The sequence below is a fragment of the Portunus trituberculatus genome, chromosome 30 (genome assembly GCF_017591435.1).
Source record: "Portunus trituberculatus isolate SZX2019 chromosome 30, ASM1759143v1, whole genome shotgun sequence".
Classification (NCBI taxonomy): Eukaryota; Metazoa; Arthropoda; class Malacostraca; order Decapoda; family Portunidae; genus Portunus; species Portunus trituberculatus.
Window position 1 is genome coordinate 11918973 of NC_059284.1, and position 16718 is coordinate 11935690.

General features: G+C 41.7%; 2 protein-coding genes and 1 long non-coding RNA gene across 8 annotated transcripts; 1 reads left to right on the forward strand and 2 right to left on the reverse strand.

The window, feature by feature from the left end:
- Positions 1-56: 56 nt before the first annotated feature.
- On the reverse strand, positions 57-5246 carry LOC123510922. 4 transcript variants are annotated; one of them, XR_006676645.1, is made up of 8 exons: positions 5053-5246; positions 4653-4740; positions 3188-3305; positions 2293-2423; positions 2001-2156; positions 1465-1605; positions 1042-1246; positions 57-903 (listed from the first exon to the last, which is right to left on the reverse strand). It is a non-coding gene; the product is annotated as an uncharacterized LOC123510922 (long non-coding RNA). The 4 variants fall into 4 exon arrangements; XR_006676646.1 differs by having other exon boundaries at positions 1513-1605; positions 2293-2427; XR_006676644.1 differs by having other exon boundaries at positions 2293-2427; positions 5053-5245.
- A 4881-nt stretch (positions 5247-10127) lies between these two features.
- On the forward strand, positions 10128-11963 carry LOC123510924 (protein YIPF5-like). The gene is made up of 2 exons (XM_045266419.1): positions 10128-10165; positions 10831-11963. Exon 2 carries the CDS (start codon positions 10831-10833, stop codon positions 11623-11625), a length of 795 nt encoding a protein of 264 aa, XP_045122354.1. The 5' UTR covers positions 10128-10165; the 3' UTR covers positions 11626-11963.
- A 617-nt stretch (positions 11964-12580) lies between these two features.
- On the reverse strand, positions 12581-16459 carry LOC123510923 (axonemal dynein light intermediate polypeptide 1-like). 3 transcript variants are annotated; one of them, XM_045266417.1, is made up of 9 exons: positions 16420-16459; positions 15662-15822; positions 15288-15351; positions 14920-15038; positions 14435-14567; positions 14018-14075; positions 13290-13482; positions 13073-13165; positions 12581-12838 (listed from the first exon to the last, which is right to left on the reverse strand). In XM_045266417.1, exons 2-9 carry the CDS (start codon positions 15773-15775, stop codon positions 12800-12802), a joined length of 813 nt encoding a protein of 270 aa, XP_045122352.1. In that variant the 5' UTR covers positions 15776-15822; positions 16420-16459; the 3' UTR covers positions 12581-12799. The 3 variants fall into 3 exon arrangements, with proteins under 3 accessions (XP_045122352.1, XP_045122353.1, XP_045122351.1); XM_045266418.1 differs by having other exon boundaries at positions 15668-15822; positions 16414-16459; XM_045266416.1 differs by having other exon boundaries at positions 16414-16459.
- Between the last annotated feature and the right edge of the window lie 259 nt (positions 16460-16718).

Consider the following 16718-nt stretch of genomic DNA (forward strand, 5'->3'; position numbering starts at 1 on the left):
TGAGTGTCCATGGCTGTGTGTGTGTGTGTGGTAGGATACATTATGCATTTTATTATATCAAGAGATATTGTGTTGCCTTAGAAATATACAGGAGTATCATTCACAAAATAATGCCATATCAATAGGTATGAAAAATAAATACAAGTAACAAAAACTGCACCACGTGGTAACACATTGGCCAGAAACTTAAATTAAGTATTGCATTGAAAGACTCACAAAACATCATCTTCGGAAACACGTTACGTAACAATACCTTTGTGCTTCACCCCAGAAAACAAAAAGGACACTTTTGTGGTCTATCTTCGAGACACAAGAAGGAACAGGTTGTTGTGATCACTACAGACAGAGCCACGTCTACATCACACCTTGCAAGAGGGTGAGAAGCACTCCACTACTACTACTACTACTACTACCCTTACCAACTATTACTTGGTACTAATTTTCTGTCATGGCCTGGCAGCAAGACACAGCTGTTGATGTGTGACTAGCCAGTAGCCAGCATGCTCGCTACACTCCCTCATTAAGAAGATGGCGTCTCCTAACAAGGAACGCTATCTTCATTCACTACGTGTTTCTCCATGGTGAACTCCAGCATGGAGTGAACACGTTGAGTGAAAACGTTGGTCATTTGGTCCTTAAGGCATAAACGATAGCTGTCTACAAAATCTACAAATCTATCCACCCACTCTACAAATGGTCAATGAAATACACTACACTAGTGATGAAGATTTGTGGCCAACCTTCAGAACTTCATTGGCACCTCTCTAAGAATCACCATCTTCTTCTTCCTCCTCCTCCTCCTGCTCTTCTTGTTCGTTTGGCAACACCAGCAGTAGCAGTCTGGTGTCTGTTGTATGTCTTTCACGTTCACTCCAAACCCTTTGGTGTTAGTAGTTCTGAATCCTGGAACAAGAGATGGAACAATATTGAAATGGCGTCAACAGTAATAAGTTCTGAAAAAAAATAAGAAGAAAAAGTTCAAAACCTTTTAAAATGAGACACGTGGAGATTAAAGTATAATGTGCAAACCATAATACTCACATCATTGTCACTAAACACTTTATTCTGGGCTTTCTTCGCTGTAGTCATACTCCTGTGGGACGAATATAATGTCGTCCCGTTCAGGTGTGCATGCAGCCGCTCGCTCCCGTCCTCCTCAGTGCCTGTCGTCTTGTGGAACACTGGGTGGGTTGGGGAAGCTTGCGTGGATAACACATCGACGCATCTTCAGAAACCCGACAAACATCTGTACAGACAAAATGTTGCAGATGAGATGAAAAGAAAGGTATAAAGTATGAGTCGGCTAACTATACAGTATTGGAATATTCTCAGTGTGTCAAAAACTATTTAGAAGTGTTTAAAGTTTGGTACAATCTCACCCACTACTTAATTACGCCATCTTAGCCACAGCACATTGACAACAAGACCCCACAGCATAAAGAAGTGAAAAACTATTTTACTTACACCAACAGCTAGGCAAAAAACCCCAAGAGAGCCCAGCACAACACCCACCACCATGCCAGCTTGGGGACTTGATACTTCAATGACCGTCTTCTCCTGACCGTTGCTGGAGAGGATCTGGCGTCTCCACGCACTCGTCAACGTCTGAGGGTGGAGAATTACACTCTCAGAAACACAGATTTAGTAGAAAGTAAGGATAGAGGTTAAAAAAGAGGAGGTAACGACAGATTTACACGCATTTCAGGGACACAGATTCAGCAATACGTTAAGGAAAACTACATAAATTATATCAGTACTTATGAGAAATGCATATGGCAAGATAGAATTATACTTAATCATAAAGAACAACCTATCCGCAAATCGCTGATCTTAGTCATACTCGTGAGAAAAAATGCATGTTCATGCATGCCAAGAATAACAAAAGTACCCTAGAATAGCACACTAACTTCTTTAGGCTGCTACTAAATGTAGAGATGAAGGGCTGACAAGTTTAAGAAGACAGACCGTAGGGTGACAGTGTCAGTATAGGCAGGACTCACCTTCACAGTTGAACTTCCTGACGAGTCTGTATTCTGCATGTCCGGCACTGGCAGTAGTAGCAGTATGACTCTCGAGTGTTGATGCACAGGTGCTCACACACACCCGACATTCTTCTCCTGGCACTCGTCAATGCCACACAGCTGCACAAACTCATCCTGCCACAAGGAAGGCATTTGCTTCAGTACTGTCAAGTTGACATTTTGTTATACTGTATACAATGTAAGAAAACCTGCAACTTTTATATGAAACAATGGAGTTGAGGCCACGAGTTAAGCAAGGCCTTCTCCTCACCTCTCCGTTACTGCAGTCACTGAAGCCGTCACACATGCGCTGCTTCGGGATGCCACTGACACCGCCCTAGGAGAACTGACTGTCTGAGGCACGTAAGTCGTTGCTCTTCCGTGCGGTGGTCGTCTGTAGGTCTGTCTGCCAACATTGTATTGTGTGAGTGAGATGCTGGCTTTCTATTTTAACACCACTATTATTCATGACACACACACACACACACACACACACACACACACACACACACACACACACATGACCCCTGGTTTACACAAAAACTACTTAAAGCACTCAATTTTATCCGAAAACACAGCAAAATTACCATGAAACACTTCAAAATGACTCCAAACACACATTACTCTAGACACCCATTTTATAAAGAAATCATCCTAATATGCACTAAAACCACTTGAAATACTCAAAACTACCCCAAACCCCTAAAAAAAACTCTGCAACACCTCAAAATGCCGGAAAACACAGCCAAAACTCACTAGAAACACCCAGTACACACAAAAAACACATGACACTCAAACACACCCTAGACACACTCAAAACAGCCTACAACACCTGAAAATGCTACAAAAAACACCCAAAACTCACTAGACACACCCAGTACACTCAAAAATCACTGGAAACACTAAAAACTACCGCAAAACACACTCAAAACACCATGCAACACCCTCAAAACACTGAACACATACCAATACTTATACACGCCTCTACACCACGCTCAAAGCACGTCAAATACACCTAAGGGACCTAAAACACACTGAAAACATACGAAATGCACCCAAAAACACACTTATAACACCTCAAAACACACTGCAACACACGTAAAACACCCCAAATGCGTACCAAAAACCAGCAAAATACATTATAAAGAATTAAAAGGGGCACTTACCTAAATATTACACCTTGGCACCTTCTTCTATTCCGCCTCTATTTCTCGTTTCTTCTTGGTCTTCCTCCTTTATTTCTCTTTCTTCTTCCTTCAATTGCTTCCATCTACACGTCTGAGCCTAGAAACACATCAGAACATTAGATATTAGGCAAAATATTAAGGATGTGGAGGGAGACTGTGTTGTGACTTGGCTTCTCCTCCTTTTCTCTTTCCTTCTTCCTTATTCTCCTTTATTTCTCCTTTCTTCCTCCTTCTGCTACTAATATCTACATACTTGAACCCAGAAACACATGAATACACGCAGGAATCACTAGATATTAGCCAAAATATTGGCGAACTGCGGGTTTGAAAAAGAGGCGGCAGCCTGGGGCTATGTTGGGTCACCACCTAGACTGTGGCCATCACAGAGAACGGGAGCGGAGGTGACTCGGCTAAATTACGTAAATCATTTCATTTCAAAAATGACTTTTCGAAAAAACGAAGCCACCGCCGAATGCCTATTATTTTATGACGTGATAAATAGTAAAACTAATTTTCAAAATAACAAAACAACTCCAGCTTAACTAGTTTCTAAAAAATGTCTAAATTAAGTATGCTAAATATAAAAAAACATTCAAACTTATAAATTTGATGAAACGCCCTGCAAAGTCAAGCCATTTTCACTTGGCGAGTATTTTACCATATTTCACGGAATCTGCGCTATCTTTTAGGGCATTCTACAGCGAGTTACACCGAGAAGCACAAACATGACCAAATAAAATAAAGAAAAATAAGACACTTTTTCAACACCACCAAACACCATTTCAAAGTCCACATATTTCACTCAATAGATTGATTTCACGCTTAAAAGAGAACAGGCGATCCTGTGATGCCTCAAAGGCCCACTTATACCTTTAAATAAAAAAGCTCATAAATCGAAAGGGAAAATTTTGACCGTTAAAAAGCCTTTAACATACGCCACAAAACACCACTAAATGCCACATATTTATCCAACACAGGCGCGGAATACACTTCAAACACAACGAAACATTTATAGAAACCATAAAATCATACCATGGAAGCGTAATATTAACGTCAGGAAATATATAAAAAAAGTAATCACTCTCACCCGCCAGAAGGCTGGCGGGGGTAGAGGGATGGCTGGGGGACCTAGAGGGGAGGCGGACCTGAGGCAACACCGGGAAAGATGGCGGCGGGACCTCCATATTTAGCCTTTATCATCTCACCTAGCCAAAATTAAGCCATACAGACAACTTTTAACTATGGTATATGAAATGGCAGACAAATGGTTCCATTCTGACACATGTTTGGCTTACGGTAAGTAAAGGAAGCAAATATCAGCGGCTAATACAAACGACTTGCTCTTTTTAATGCTCGCTATATCATCACTTTTCAATATTTGACTACTGTTTTCACTCTCATATGTAAAGTTAACCTAGCAGTAAGTGAATGGCCTTATATATACCTTTAATTGATGAAGATAAGGCAGTGTGGGAGCTTGTGGTGAAGCCTTGGACTGCTTGTCTTCCTTGGTGATTCCCGCTGCTTGAAAACTGTTGGTAACAGAGCAACACTTCACTTCACTTATATGTGTGTGTGTTTGGGCATACATAGGCATGTTTTGGATGTGTGTGGGGGTGTTTTGAGTGTGTTTATGAGAGTTTTCAGTATATAAGAGTGTCTTTTGAGTGTCCATGGCTGTGTGTGTGCTTGGGTAGGCATGTTTTGGATGTGTATGGAGGTGTTTTGAGTGTGCTTACGAGTGTTTTCCGTATATAAGAGTGTCTTTTGAGAGTTTATGGCTATGTGCGTGTGGGTGTGTGTGTACGGGACAGTATAACAACCGGCAGCACCACCACACTTACCGTCACCACGACCACTAGACAACTACTGTCGCCCCACTCGCAGCAGAAGGTGTCTGTGAAGGGAGCACGCGTGTACAAATGTTTATGATAACTATCTGTTACTAAATCTCTTGTTAATGAGACACTCTACTTGTACAAACACCACATAAGGATTTACTGGCTATTGTGACATCTCCCTTTGTTATTGTGTTCAAGATTTGGTTATTTGGCAAAGAGGAAATATTAAATTGTATTTTGTTGTACAGGGAGTCTTGGCATCTCCAGCTGGGCTTAAAAGGCAGACTATGTTATTTCTCATTCTCTATTTCCATCGCCTGATTATACGAGTGTTTCTGGTAATAAATAAGGGTGAAGTGATGATAAATAAAGGAATATAAACATTTTTCTATCTCCCTACACATCTAACTTGTTAATCATCTACGAATTCATGGACTTATCTATATGCCTACCTATCCATCTATATGTTTGTTTATCCAACTATCCATTTACATACCTATCAACACATCAAATTATCCGCTTATCTATCTATATTTCTGTAATTCTAATGACACAGTAACAAGTTTTCTGCAATATCAACACGAGAAATACTCTTTTAAAATTCCAGCATGTGACGGGACTGTATCAAAACGACAAGGATACACCCAACTCATTTTTGAGTTTCTCTGCAATTGGGTTCAAAATTGTACAAAATACTCGTGCCCGTCCAAGACAACACTGAACTTTACGATAGTTTGTGTGTGATTAGATGATTTTGCTTACAATAAGAAGGGTCTACGGTGTCAGAGATTAATGTCCAGTTTTCTCTATTTTAATCCCCACATAAGTTTGTGAAGCTGTATAAAATCATTGAGTAATAGCCAGAATAAATATGAAAACACGTCATGTTACTGCAGGGGTTAACACGGCGGGGCGAGGCGAGGCGATAGAGGCACCTTGCTTTGCTCCGGGCTATGTGTTTCCTACATATCATAGCTTCCCCTTGCTCAATAAGAATTGGACACATTTCGCTATACGCTATTACTTGCAGTTTGTGTTGACAAACTAGGATAATAAAGAGGGACGCCAGAGATGAAACGTATACAGAACGGTGAAATAACGACACACACACACACACACACACACACACACACGCACGCTAATTACCATGAAAGAAAAGGACACACACACACACACACACACACACACACACAGTCAGAGACTGAAGTAGATCAAACATACACACACACACACACACACACACACACACACACACACACACACACACACACACACACACACACACACACACAGACTCACACACCTCCAGCTGGGAGCTGGGTGTCAGGTTCCAGCTGGTGGCTTGCTCCGTAATGAAAGATGGCAAACACACACACACACACACACACACACACACACACACACACACACACACACACACACACACACACACACACACAGTCTCAGTCTTATCCGAAGATCGCTCTATGATCTCTGAGCTTGCTCCGTAATGGGGAAGGATGGCTGGGTGACACACACATAGTGAATTACACACACACACGCTAAGTACCATGAAAGAAAATCACACACACACACACACACACACACACACACACACACACACACAGCCACTTTCCCCTCCAACACCCTCCAGCTGGGAGCTGGGTGTCAGTGGTTCCAGCTGGTGGGCTCCCTCATAACGAAAGATAAGGCAACACACACACACACACACACACACACACACACACACACACACACACACACACACACACACACACACACACTCACCCACCCGCTCTACCCTCGGGCCTGGAGCCAGGTATCGGCCTGGGTCCAGCCGGGGGGGCCTCAGGTATCCCTCCTTGATGACGTCACATATATTCGTTACGCAAATCATTTTGAAAATGAGGATTCCCAAAAGGCAGCTGGACACGAATGTTATAAAATTCTGACTCGTTATCAATCGAAACTAACTTCTAAAATACAAAAACATTGCCGAGAAAAGGAATAATAAAAATAGCTCAAAAATATACTAAATAAAGTATTAGAACTTCGACTTGCTTAAACACAATTTCAAAGCCCACCAATTTCATTCAACTGAATCGATAACGTTTTTCAAAAATTATGACTATCATTTCGATATATCAAAACCTGGCAACTCGCCCTATTAGAAAAAATAATATTTAAAAATGACGTTGTTTACAATATTAACAGGACTACATATCATTCTTAAAGTCCACATCTTTAACTTCTCAGGAGCCTTGCACACTTTTCTCATGATAAACCATCTTTTGAAAACACAAACACTTCGCTACAACCTCAAATAAAAAATCACAGATAGCGGAGGTAAAAATTTTAGCGTATTTTGGCCCTCCCATTCAAGTCATAAACACCCTCTACATCACCGTACTTCACTCAATTCAAGCATGGAAGACACGTAAAACACTGCGAACTATCATTAGAAACCCTTAAAAGGCACTTGTGACTCGAAATAAATGAACTGAGACAAATATAAATAATAGTGGAAGTCGAGCATCTGGGACCGGCATTTTGGGCGGGAGCTGGTGATGACGTCACAGCCTGGGGCTCGTGACGTCATGGGTAGGCCCGCTTCTTCTCACTGAGCCTCCATAGCACACAAATCAGGTAATTGCGGATATATCTCAACAACTGACATGAAAGATTAGGCCTATGGCTCCACTTTGTGACCTGTCTGGCCTGTAATGAGGGAGATGAGGCAGATAATGGCTGAGAGAGAGGCGGCGGGTCAGGGGATCGGTTTGTATACGTTTTCAAGATCTGAATTATTTGGTTTTTATAGGTATGTGCAGGTGTTAGTTCACTGATATGTTGTCCTGGAGGTTACCAACGTTAGGTTATGACATGGCACCACCGTGAAATGATGAGTTACACCAATATATTACTTTCGTTAGCCAAAGACGAGGTCGCTGTGCGACTGATACAGGATAACCTAGATGGGCCCTCGTGGCCCTTTGTTATCCTATTATTTATGTTATGTTATGTTATATGTTAAGACTGCTCGGTGGCGGCTGTCCGTGTCACAAGCAGGCACCCACACTCCACTGTCCACTTTGTGTCCTCAACCATGTTTAAATAGTTAACCTCTGATTACTGAGAGGCTACACACACAATATTCTCTTCGCTACTATAGATATCACTATTATCGGTATCTTCATCTCCACCACTCACTGTCCCTCACTGCCAGCGCCTTGTCCTGCCAAGTGCAGCGCGGCTCACGGACTGGTGGGCAATTTCCGGTACCAGTACTAGTTATACTGGTACCAGCCTTAACGGTACTGTACCGGTAAAATTTTCCGTACCGGTAAATAGCCGAACGGTACTGAGCAAATTGTATACAGCGTGGAGGTGGCTCAAGGCGAGCGGTGATGGGTAAGACGGTAACATTGAGTCATTCTCACTCTCGGTACCGCTCCAGACTGGTACCGACTGGCTGCCCTGGCGCGTCGGCGAGGTCTCGGTAGCTCGGCGAGACGCGTCTGTACTGGTACGACTGAATGTGCCGGCATCATTTCCGGTACCGCTTGACGCTTGTACCTTCTAGCGTCTGTGCCGGGACTCTGCTGCTTCCTACCGCTAAGAATGAATAATGTGTCGGCACCACTCGGCGGATCGGTGGCCGGGACGGGTGGCGGTCTGGCGGACTAGCGTCTGGCGGTGCAGTAACACTGCAGTTGGCCAACATTTTACCATTGCATTTCTACTTCTACTACTACTGCTGCTGCTGCTGCATACCACTCAATTCATACCATTACGATTTATTTTTTTCCATGTTAGTTTGCTATAATTTAGGTATTTCCCATCAGTTTTAAAAGGGAACCACATTATATTATGAAGACGGCCGTATGTCTTTTATTTATATATCTATTTTTATTTTTTTATTTTTTACAAAAATATTTATGAAAGAGTTGTGTGATTTGCTTTATGTAGATAGAAATTATAAATGCTAGATATTTAAATTGGCAATTTCACACACACACACACACACACACACACACACACACACACACACACGTGTGTGTGTGTCTATATATATATATATATATATATATATATATATATATATATATATATATATATATATATATATATATATATATGTGTGTGTGTGTGTGTGTGTGTGTGTGTGTGTGTGTGTGTGTGTGTGTACCGGTACTGAAATTAGCGGTACTTGCCCACCACTAGGTAAGAGGCGGCACCCTCAGTGGACCGGTTGGCTGGTGGCACGGCTATCTTGCCTCTCATTACACTAAAATTTGGCCATATTGAGTCTATGATGTGATGTGATATAATGGTGGATAAGTGGCCCCACTGTGAGCAATGTTTGGCTTAAATGAGTGAGAAATGAAGGTAATGATAGCTGATAATAGGGACGATCTGCCATACCCTAAGCTGACGGACTGTTTGTTTATCCTTTGATATTTGCCCAAATTTACTAATTTCCATTCTCACATGTAACAAAAACCAAAAAAAATAAAGCAATTTGACAACACGCTACTAACCTTAATAAATGAAGTAATGCTGCTTGTGCTTGACTGGTGTGTGTCTATTGTACAGGGTTGTATCAATCAATCAATGTATTTGTATGGTGTGGTGTGGTTGTCTAGTGGTGTTGTATGGCGTGGTATGGTGGTACTGTGGTGTTGAGATGTGGCGGTGGTGATATTAATGCTTCTTCTTCACTTCCACAAAGTTAAATAAAAGTGTGTGGGTGTTCGCGTGGGCGGGTGGATGTGTGAGGGAGCAATTTTAATGGTGCGTGTATGAGATTGTATGAGGTGTGGTGACTCCCAATTCCCTTTTTGTCTCATTTCGTCTTTTTTATCTTTCCATTTTTCATTCCTCTTACTGTCTCAACTCTCGCATTGCAGCTATATAACTACATAAGGAGTCTCTAGAGAATTTTATCTCGGAACTATCTATCTCGGCTCCTTCAAAAATGAGAAAGCAAATTTACAAAGTCTAACAAAGATAAACCACCAATAATAAATGACACATAAATTGACAGAAACTAAAGCAAAATAGTTAAGATAATGCACAAATACCCGAAGTGGAATAAGATGACACTTTCGTCTCTTCCACGCAATCATAAACACAGGCAAGAATTGAACTACCACTATACATTTTTAACATTTCCTCCTCTTTCTGGCTTATTTTGAACTCTCCTTTCAATCTTCTTGGCAGTGTATGGGCATGATATTTCCCCCGGGGTCAAATCACGTCACGAACGACAGAAATAAGACCAGAAAAGAGAGGAATATAAGAGAGTAGATTTCACTGTGTCATTTTGTAGGTGATATATGTAGTTTTTAGTCACCTACTTGATAACTACTGTCAGAATCACTTCATATTGGCTTAGACTTTCATTTGAATTCCATGTATATGTGTGTTGCAAATTAATACTAATGTTGTCAGTTATTTATTTATTATATATATTTTTTTATTAGCTTTCTTTTGGAAATGTCAAGGTTGGTTAGGTTTGGTGTGATTGGATTAGGTTGGTCAGATTAAGTTAGGTTAGGTGTGGTTTGGCTATTAGGCTAGGAACACCATATATCCTATTTAAAGCTTGTGCTTCATATATCTAACCAAACCTACTGCAATATGTAAAATTAAAGCGTCTAACTTATCTTATCCTTACCTTACTTTACCTAATTTAATGCAGCATAACCAATATAGAGACATTTAATAGACAGAATAGTAATAATAATAACATGGATAGTGGTTTAAATCTTGGTGTGTAACTGTGTGTGTTGCCAGCAGATGTCGTACGGGTGGGAACAGCAGCAGCAGCAGCAGCACCAGTATGGGGGCGGTGGCTGGGACGACCAGAGCAGCAACTTCTCATATGACATGGGATCAGCAGACTTTGGGCAGGACCAGGCCTTCCAGAGTTTTGAGTATGGCAGCCAAGCGACAGGGGCAGGAGGGCAGGCTGGTGGGGAGCAGCAGGCATCCTTCTTCACCCCTGGACCTTCCATCATGACCCCTGGGCCTGGCATGGACTCCCCTGGGCCTGGCACATACCCACTGGAGGGGGAGGAGGACGAGCCGCCACTGCTGGAAGAGCTCGGCATCAACCCTGACGCTATCCTGCAGAAGACCCTCACTGTCCTGAACCCTCTCCGCCGCACAGACCCTTGCATCCTGCAGGACACCGACTTGGCAGGACCCTTGGCTTTTTGCCTGGCCCTCGGGAGCTTCCTGCTGCTGTCGGGTAAGGCACAATTCGGCTACATCTACGGAATAGGGATGCTGGGCTGTGCCTCCATGTACGGGCTTCTCAATGCAATGTCCATGGCGGGAGTGGGCCTAGGGGTGGTGGTCAGCGTGCTGGGGTACTGTCTGCTGCCCATGGTGGCCCTGGCAGGGGTCAGTGTCCTCATGTCCCTACGTGGGGCTGTGGGTGTGGGCTTGACGGCTGCCTCCATCATCTGGTGCTCTATTTCCGCCTCCAAGCTGTTTGTGACAAGCCTTGCCATGGACAGACAACAGCCCCTCGTGGCTTACCCCTGTGCCCTCCTGTACGCCGTCTTTGCCCTCATCACTATTTTCTGAGGGATTGTGATTGTGAGGCAGTGACAAACCCGGGGCAAGGCTGTGGAAGATGTGGGATGCTGCGTGGGGGAGAACAGAACAAGGGGACCACTGGGAAGACTGAAAAATACTCTCTCTCTCTCTCTCTCTCTCTCTCTCTCTCTCTCTCTCTCTCTCTCTCTCTCTCTCTCTCTCTCTCTCTCTCTCTCTCTCTCTCTCTCTCTCTCTCTCCTTTATTCATATTTCTTTCTTTTCTTTTATTAATCTTGCCAGAGAAAGAGAGAGAGAGCAAACTATTTCTAAGCTTGTAAACAACGTTGTAACTTACTCCCAGTTCAATACATTCTGCCAAATTCTTACCATTACTATTACTACCATTATTATTGTTATTATTTTGTTATTTATTCTTTTGCATGTTCTCTGTTATATATGGTGTGTTTTTTTGTCAGGAAATGCTTTGTGTGTGCGTTGATAAGATAACCAATGAAATTATAACACTATTATTTGTGTCATTAACATTTTCAGATCATTTTTGGTGTTCAAGTGGTACAGGGTAGTAGTAGTAATAGTAGTAGTAGTAGTAATCTTTTTTTTGTCGTCGTCTTAATCTCGTTGTCGCCACTATTATTGCATTTCTTTAATTTTCCTTCTCTTTTTGCTTTTAATCATTTAATCACCATCCATTGCTCTCTCTCTCTCTCTCTCTCTCTCTCTCTCTCTCTCTCTCTCTCTCTCTCTCTCTCTCCTTCTCAAAAATTTATCAGCTTTTCCATAACCATCAGTAAAACTCCTCAAATTTCTTCCATTCTTTCCATCCCTCCTCTTTCCTCCACCTCCCCCAAACTTTCCTCCTCCCTCCACCCATCTCTCCTCTGGTGGTGGGAGGCAGGAGAGTCATAGAGGAAGAGGAAAGTGAGGAAAAGTAAGGAGTGAGAATATGATCTGATGGAGGAAAGGATAGAGAAAGAGAGAGGGATTATTCTTATTATTATTTTATTGACAAAACATACAAATACAATCATTGCCACAAACACAAGGGCACAGTAAAAGCTGTTTATTTTCCAGTGTGTTCAGTTTCCTCATTACACACAGCACATCAAAGCTTAAGTAGTTTTAGAGACCTGTTCATATTTGGCTATCTAAGTGATACTCTAAGATTATGTCTATAATGAGAGAGAGAGAGAGAGAGAGAGAGTTATGGGTTTCTGCTTGCCAGGAGAGTTTCAATGAGGACCTGTAAAATAGAAAATAAACATAATATTACTTTCAAATTATTAGTTAGCCTTCTAGAGAGAGAGAGAAGGAGTGTGTGTGTGTTATAATCTATTCAGCATTAACTAATATCCATAATCCATCCATTTCCTTTATTTTGAATGTCTTACTAAACATTACCACAGCCAATTACTCAACACAAATCAGGATCAACAACACATCTCAGTGAAACATGTGGAAAGCCTGAGCCACCCACCTGGTACTGCTTCTCTGATCTCTCCAGGCACTCAAGCTCCTCAGAGAACAGTGCCACCTGCACTTCACGTCGCTCCTCCCACCTACGACCAACCTAAGAGAGGAGAACAAGACCCAGTATGAAGAAACACATCAGGAAGTGCTGGTACAGAGAATACACTCCCAAGACAAATGAAGGCTTGGGATATTATGACAGAAGGGCCATATCACTTCCTCACCTGTCTCTTCCATGCCTCCAACCTCCTGACCTCTGCCTGCAGCCCTGCCACCTCCTCCTCCAGGGCCTGCAGTTCCCCCTCCAGCTCCCACTTCCCTGCCTCAGCCTGTGTAGCCTTGGATGAGCCAAAGTGGGAAGCGCTGATGAATAGTGACAGGAAGGCTGCCATGGTCATGCTAGCTTCGTCTCTCACTCTGTCAAACACACAAACACACGCAAACAGAAAATTAGTAGTGGTTATGGTTATTTTCTTACTAAATGGTAACTGACTGACTTACTTATTGAGTGACTGATTATATTACATTGACGTAGTGATTGACTGGCTGAATAATCACTGGAAGACTGACTAATTGATTCCCATATGACTGATTGACTGACTGACTGACCTATTCCTATCATGCTGGCTGACTTACCTACTTAATTATCAAAAGACTGACTGACTTACTACCTGACTGGCCGTCTAACTGATTGACTGACTGACTAACTATAACATGACTTACTAATGTGCTTATCTAAGTAAAACAAAAAGCATCTACTGCACTTTATAATGAAAGTCTATTTTTAAACCCACCATCTCTCTCTCTCTTTCTCTCTCTCTCTCTCTCTCTCTCTCTCTCTCTCTCTCTCTCTCTCTCTCTCTCTCTCTCTCTCTCTCTCTCTCTCTCTCTCTCTCTCTCTCTCTCTCTCTCTCTCTCTCTCTCTCTCTCTCTCTCTCTCTCTCTCTCTCACCTGGACAGCAGGAGACCTCTTTCGGGGCAGTCAAGAGTTACCTGACGAATAAGCTCATCTGAAGAAAAGAAGTAAAAAAGTGTAACTTAAGATGCAGAGAGAGAGAGAGAGAGAGAGAGAGACTGTTTACTTATTTGTGGATGTTATAAAGTGTATCATGTTATCTTACTATTTTCCTATCATTATTATTACTATTATTATTATTATTATTATTATTATTAGTTATTATTACTACTACTACTCTATACTACTGCTACTGCTAGTAATACTACTACTGCTACCACCACCACCACTACTACTACTACTATCATTACCACCATTACTGCTACTATTAGTATCATTACCCCAACCTACACACTATCATTAGCGTCACCATCATCACCACCAGCTCGTCAAAATACAAGCACAGAGCATTACCGAAACACTGGCGGTAGAGAGACCTCCTGATGGCGCAGATCCCCCTGGGCCTCGCTTGTTGCTCCTTGATCTTCAGGTCCAGTTGCTCCCACAGCTGAATCACGCCTGTCCTTGTTGGTGGCTCGCGAGACACCTGTGAGGGAAGAATGTCAGAGAAAGAGAGCATATTATATTCAGACACTTTACTCTCTCACTGCGACTGTTTTCAAAGACCACAGAATTTATTAGGTTCTTGAGACTTTTTCTTCTGCTAATACAGATATACTAATGCAGAGAGAAAAAAAGAGAAGGGATAATAACGAAGGTAAAGAAGGCTAAGAGAAACACAAGGAGGAGGAGGAAAATAATGAGAGAGAGAGAGAGAGAGAGAGATTGATAACTTTATTGTATTGAGATAACTTTATTGTTGTAGTAAAATGTACACAACAAAGGAGATGTCGACGCCGGCCTCGAGAGAGAGAGAGAGAGAGAGAGAGTTCGCTCACCCTCTGGATCCATCTCACAGTTTCCGTCTCATCCTCTTCTTCCCAAACACTCGGTGGAATTAAAACATCAATTATTTTCTCCCCTCGCTCCCTCTCTGTTTCCTCTTGTTCTTCTTCCTCTGAGAGAGAGAGAGAGAATGTTACGATTTGCGATATATCAACTTTATCAATGTGAAATATACCACAAAATTACTATTCTTGTTTGTTGTATAAAGATAGAACACTCTCAGCTAAACAATTAAACATCATAGACATTTCTGTTATCTACGTGCCATAAATGTTACTGAAAACATGCAGATTGTTTTTCTACCATTGCCTTCACACACACACACACACACACACACACACACACACACACACGTACGTACCTTCCTCGCCATCAAGATCTAAAGCAGCTGTGATTATTTGAAGATCATCCTCCGTTTCCTCCACCTATAATGGTAATAATAATAATGACAATAACAATAATAATAGTAATAATAATAACAATAATAATAATAATAATAATAATAATAATAATAATAATAGTAATAATAAAGGGAAAGAAGAAGAAAAAGAAAAGAAGAAAGAGGAGGAGAAAGAAACGGAAGAAGAAGAAAAAGCCCGGTGGAGCAAAAGGAGAAGTTGAACAAAGTCAACATCATCATCACCACCATCAACAAAAATCATCATTAACAATCATGCACCACCATCACCTCCACCACCACCACCAGAAGAAGAAGAAGTATCATTAAGAGTGCACCATTACGTCTTGGGGCTCCGCGGATTCTAGGGTGCCGTCGTCAGCCACCCTGAGCGGCTCCTCCAACTGCAGCAGTCCATCATCACTCATGCCGCCCTGCTCCGCCACGCTCATGTTTGCCGCCGCCCCGCTGACCTACTGATAACTCCCAGCTATACCACCTTCAGAGAGAGAGAGAGTGATTTCTATGTTAAGCCAGTCTTTCATACGTGTGTGTGTATGTGTGTGTGTAAGTGTATTAGTTACAACAAAGAAATCTCTAAGTAATTCCAAATGTTAGGTGTATATTTAGTTGCTAATCTATTCAATTTCCTCATTTATTTACTATTGGTACTGTCTATCTGTCTGTATCATCCAGAATAAGTAAACACGATTTGATTTTTGTGAAAGATAAGCACTGAGGCGATGAACAGTAAGTTAATACCTGCGACCCACAAATAAACACCACGCCGAAAGTCTACGGTAAATGGTACCCGTATTTAACTATGTCTACGGGGACACCTTACCGCATTTCACAACATTATAAGGCACTGAGATAGATAATGTGCTTCTCGGGTTTTTGCTATCTAGTACTAATACAATAGGTAAATTTGGGCTTGAAAATTAAATGCACTCACAAGAATCGCGGTAACAATAATATAATAATGACCGACAACACTCTGCTTTATACCTAAGCTTGTACCCCATAATATGTGTTGAGCTACGGGTCTGATACGCTATGGAACATGTTAATATGTGGTAAACTATATTACCCGTACAGCAGCGTCCCCGTGGCGGCGTCCTCGTTGCCGTGGAGACACATTGGCAGTTAGGTTTTACAACAGGAATACAAACTATGTTTTTTTTGTTTTGTTTTTTTGTAGCAACTAAAAAATGGAAAATGTTTAATGCTCTCTGATATATGTAAAGGGAAAGAATTTTCTACATTATATGCCTTATGAAACAAATTGAGAAAATAATTGCACGAGAAGACTATTATTTGAATTTGATAACCTATATATGATAAATTGTGAAGAAAGTCATATATGTAACAGTAAGTTGAATAACCAGTACAGTG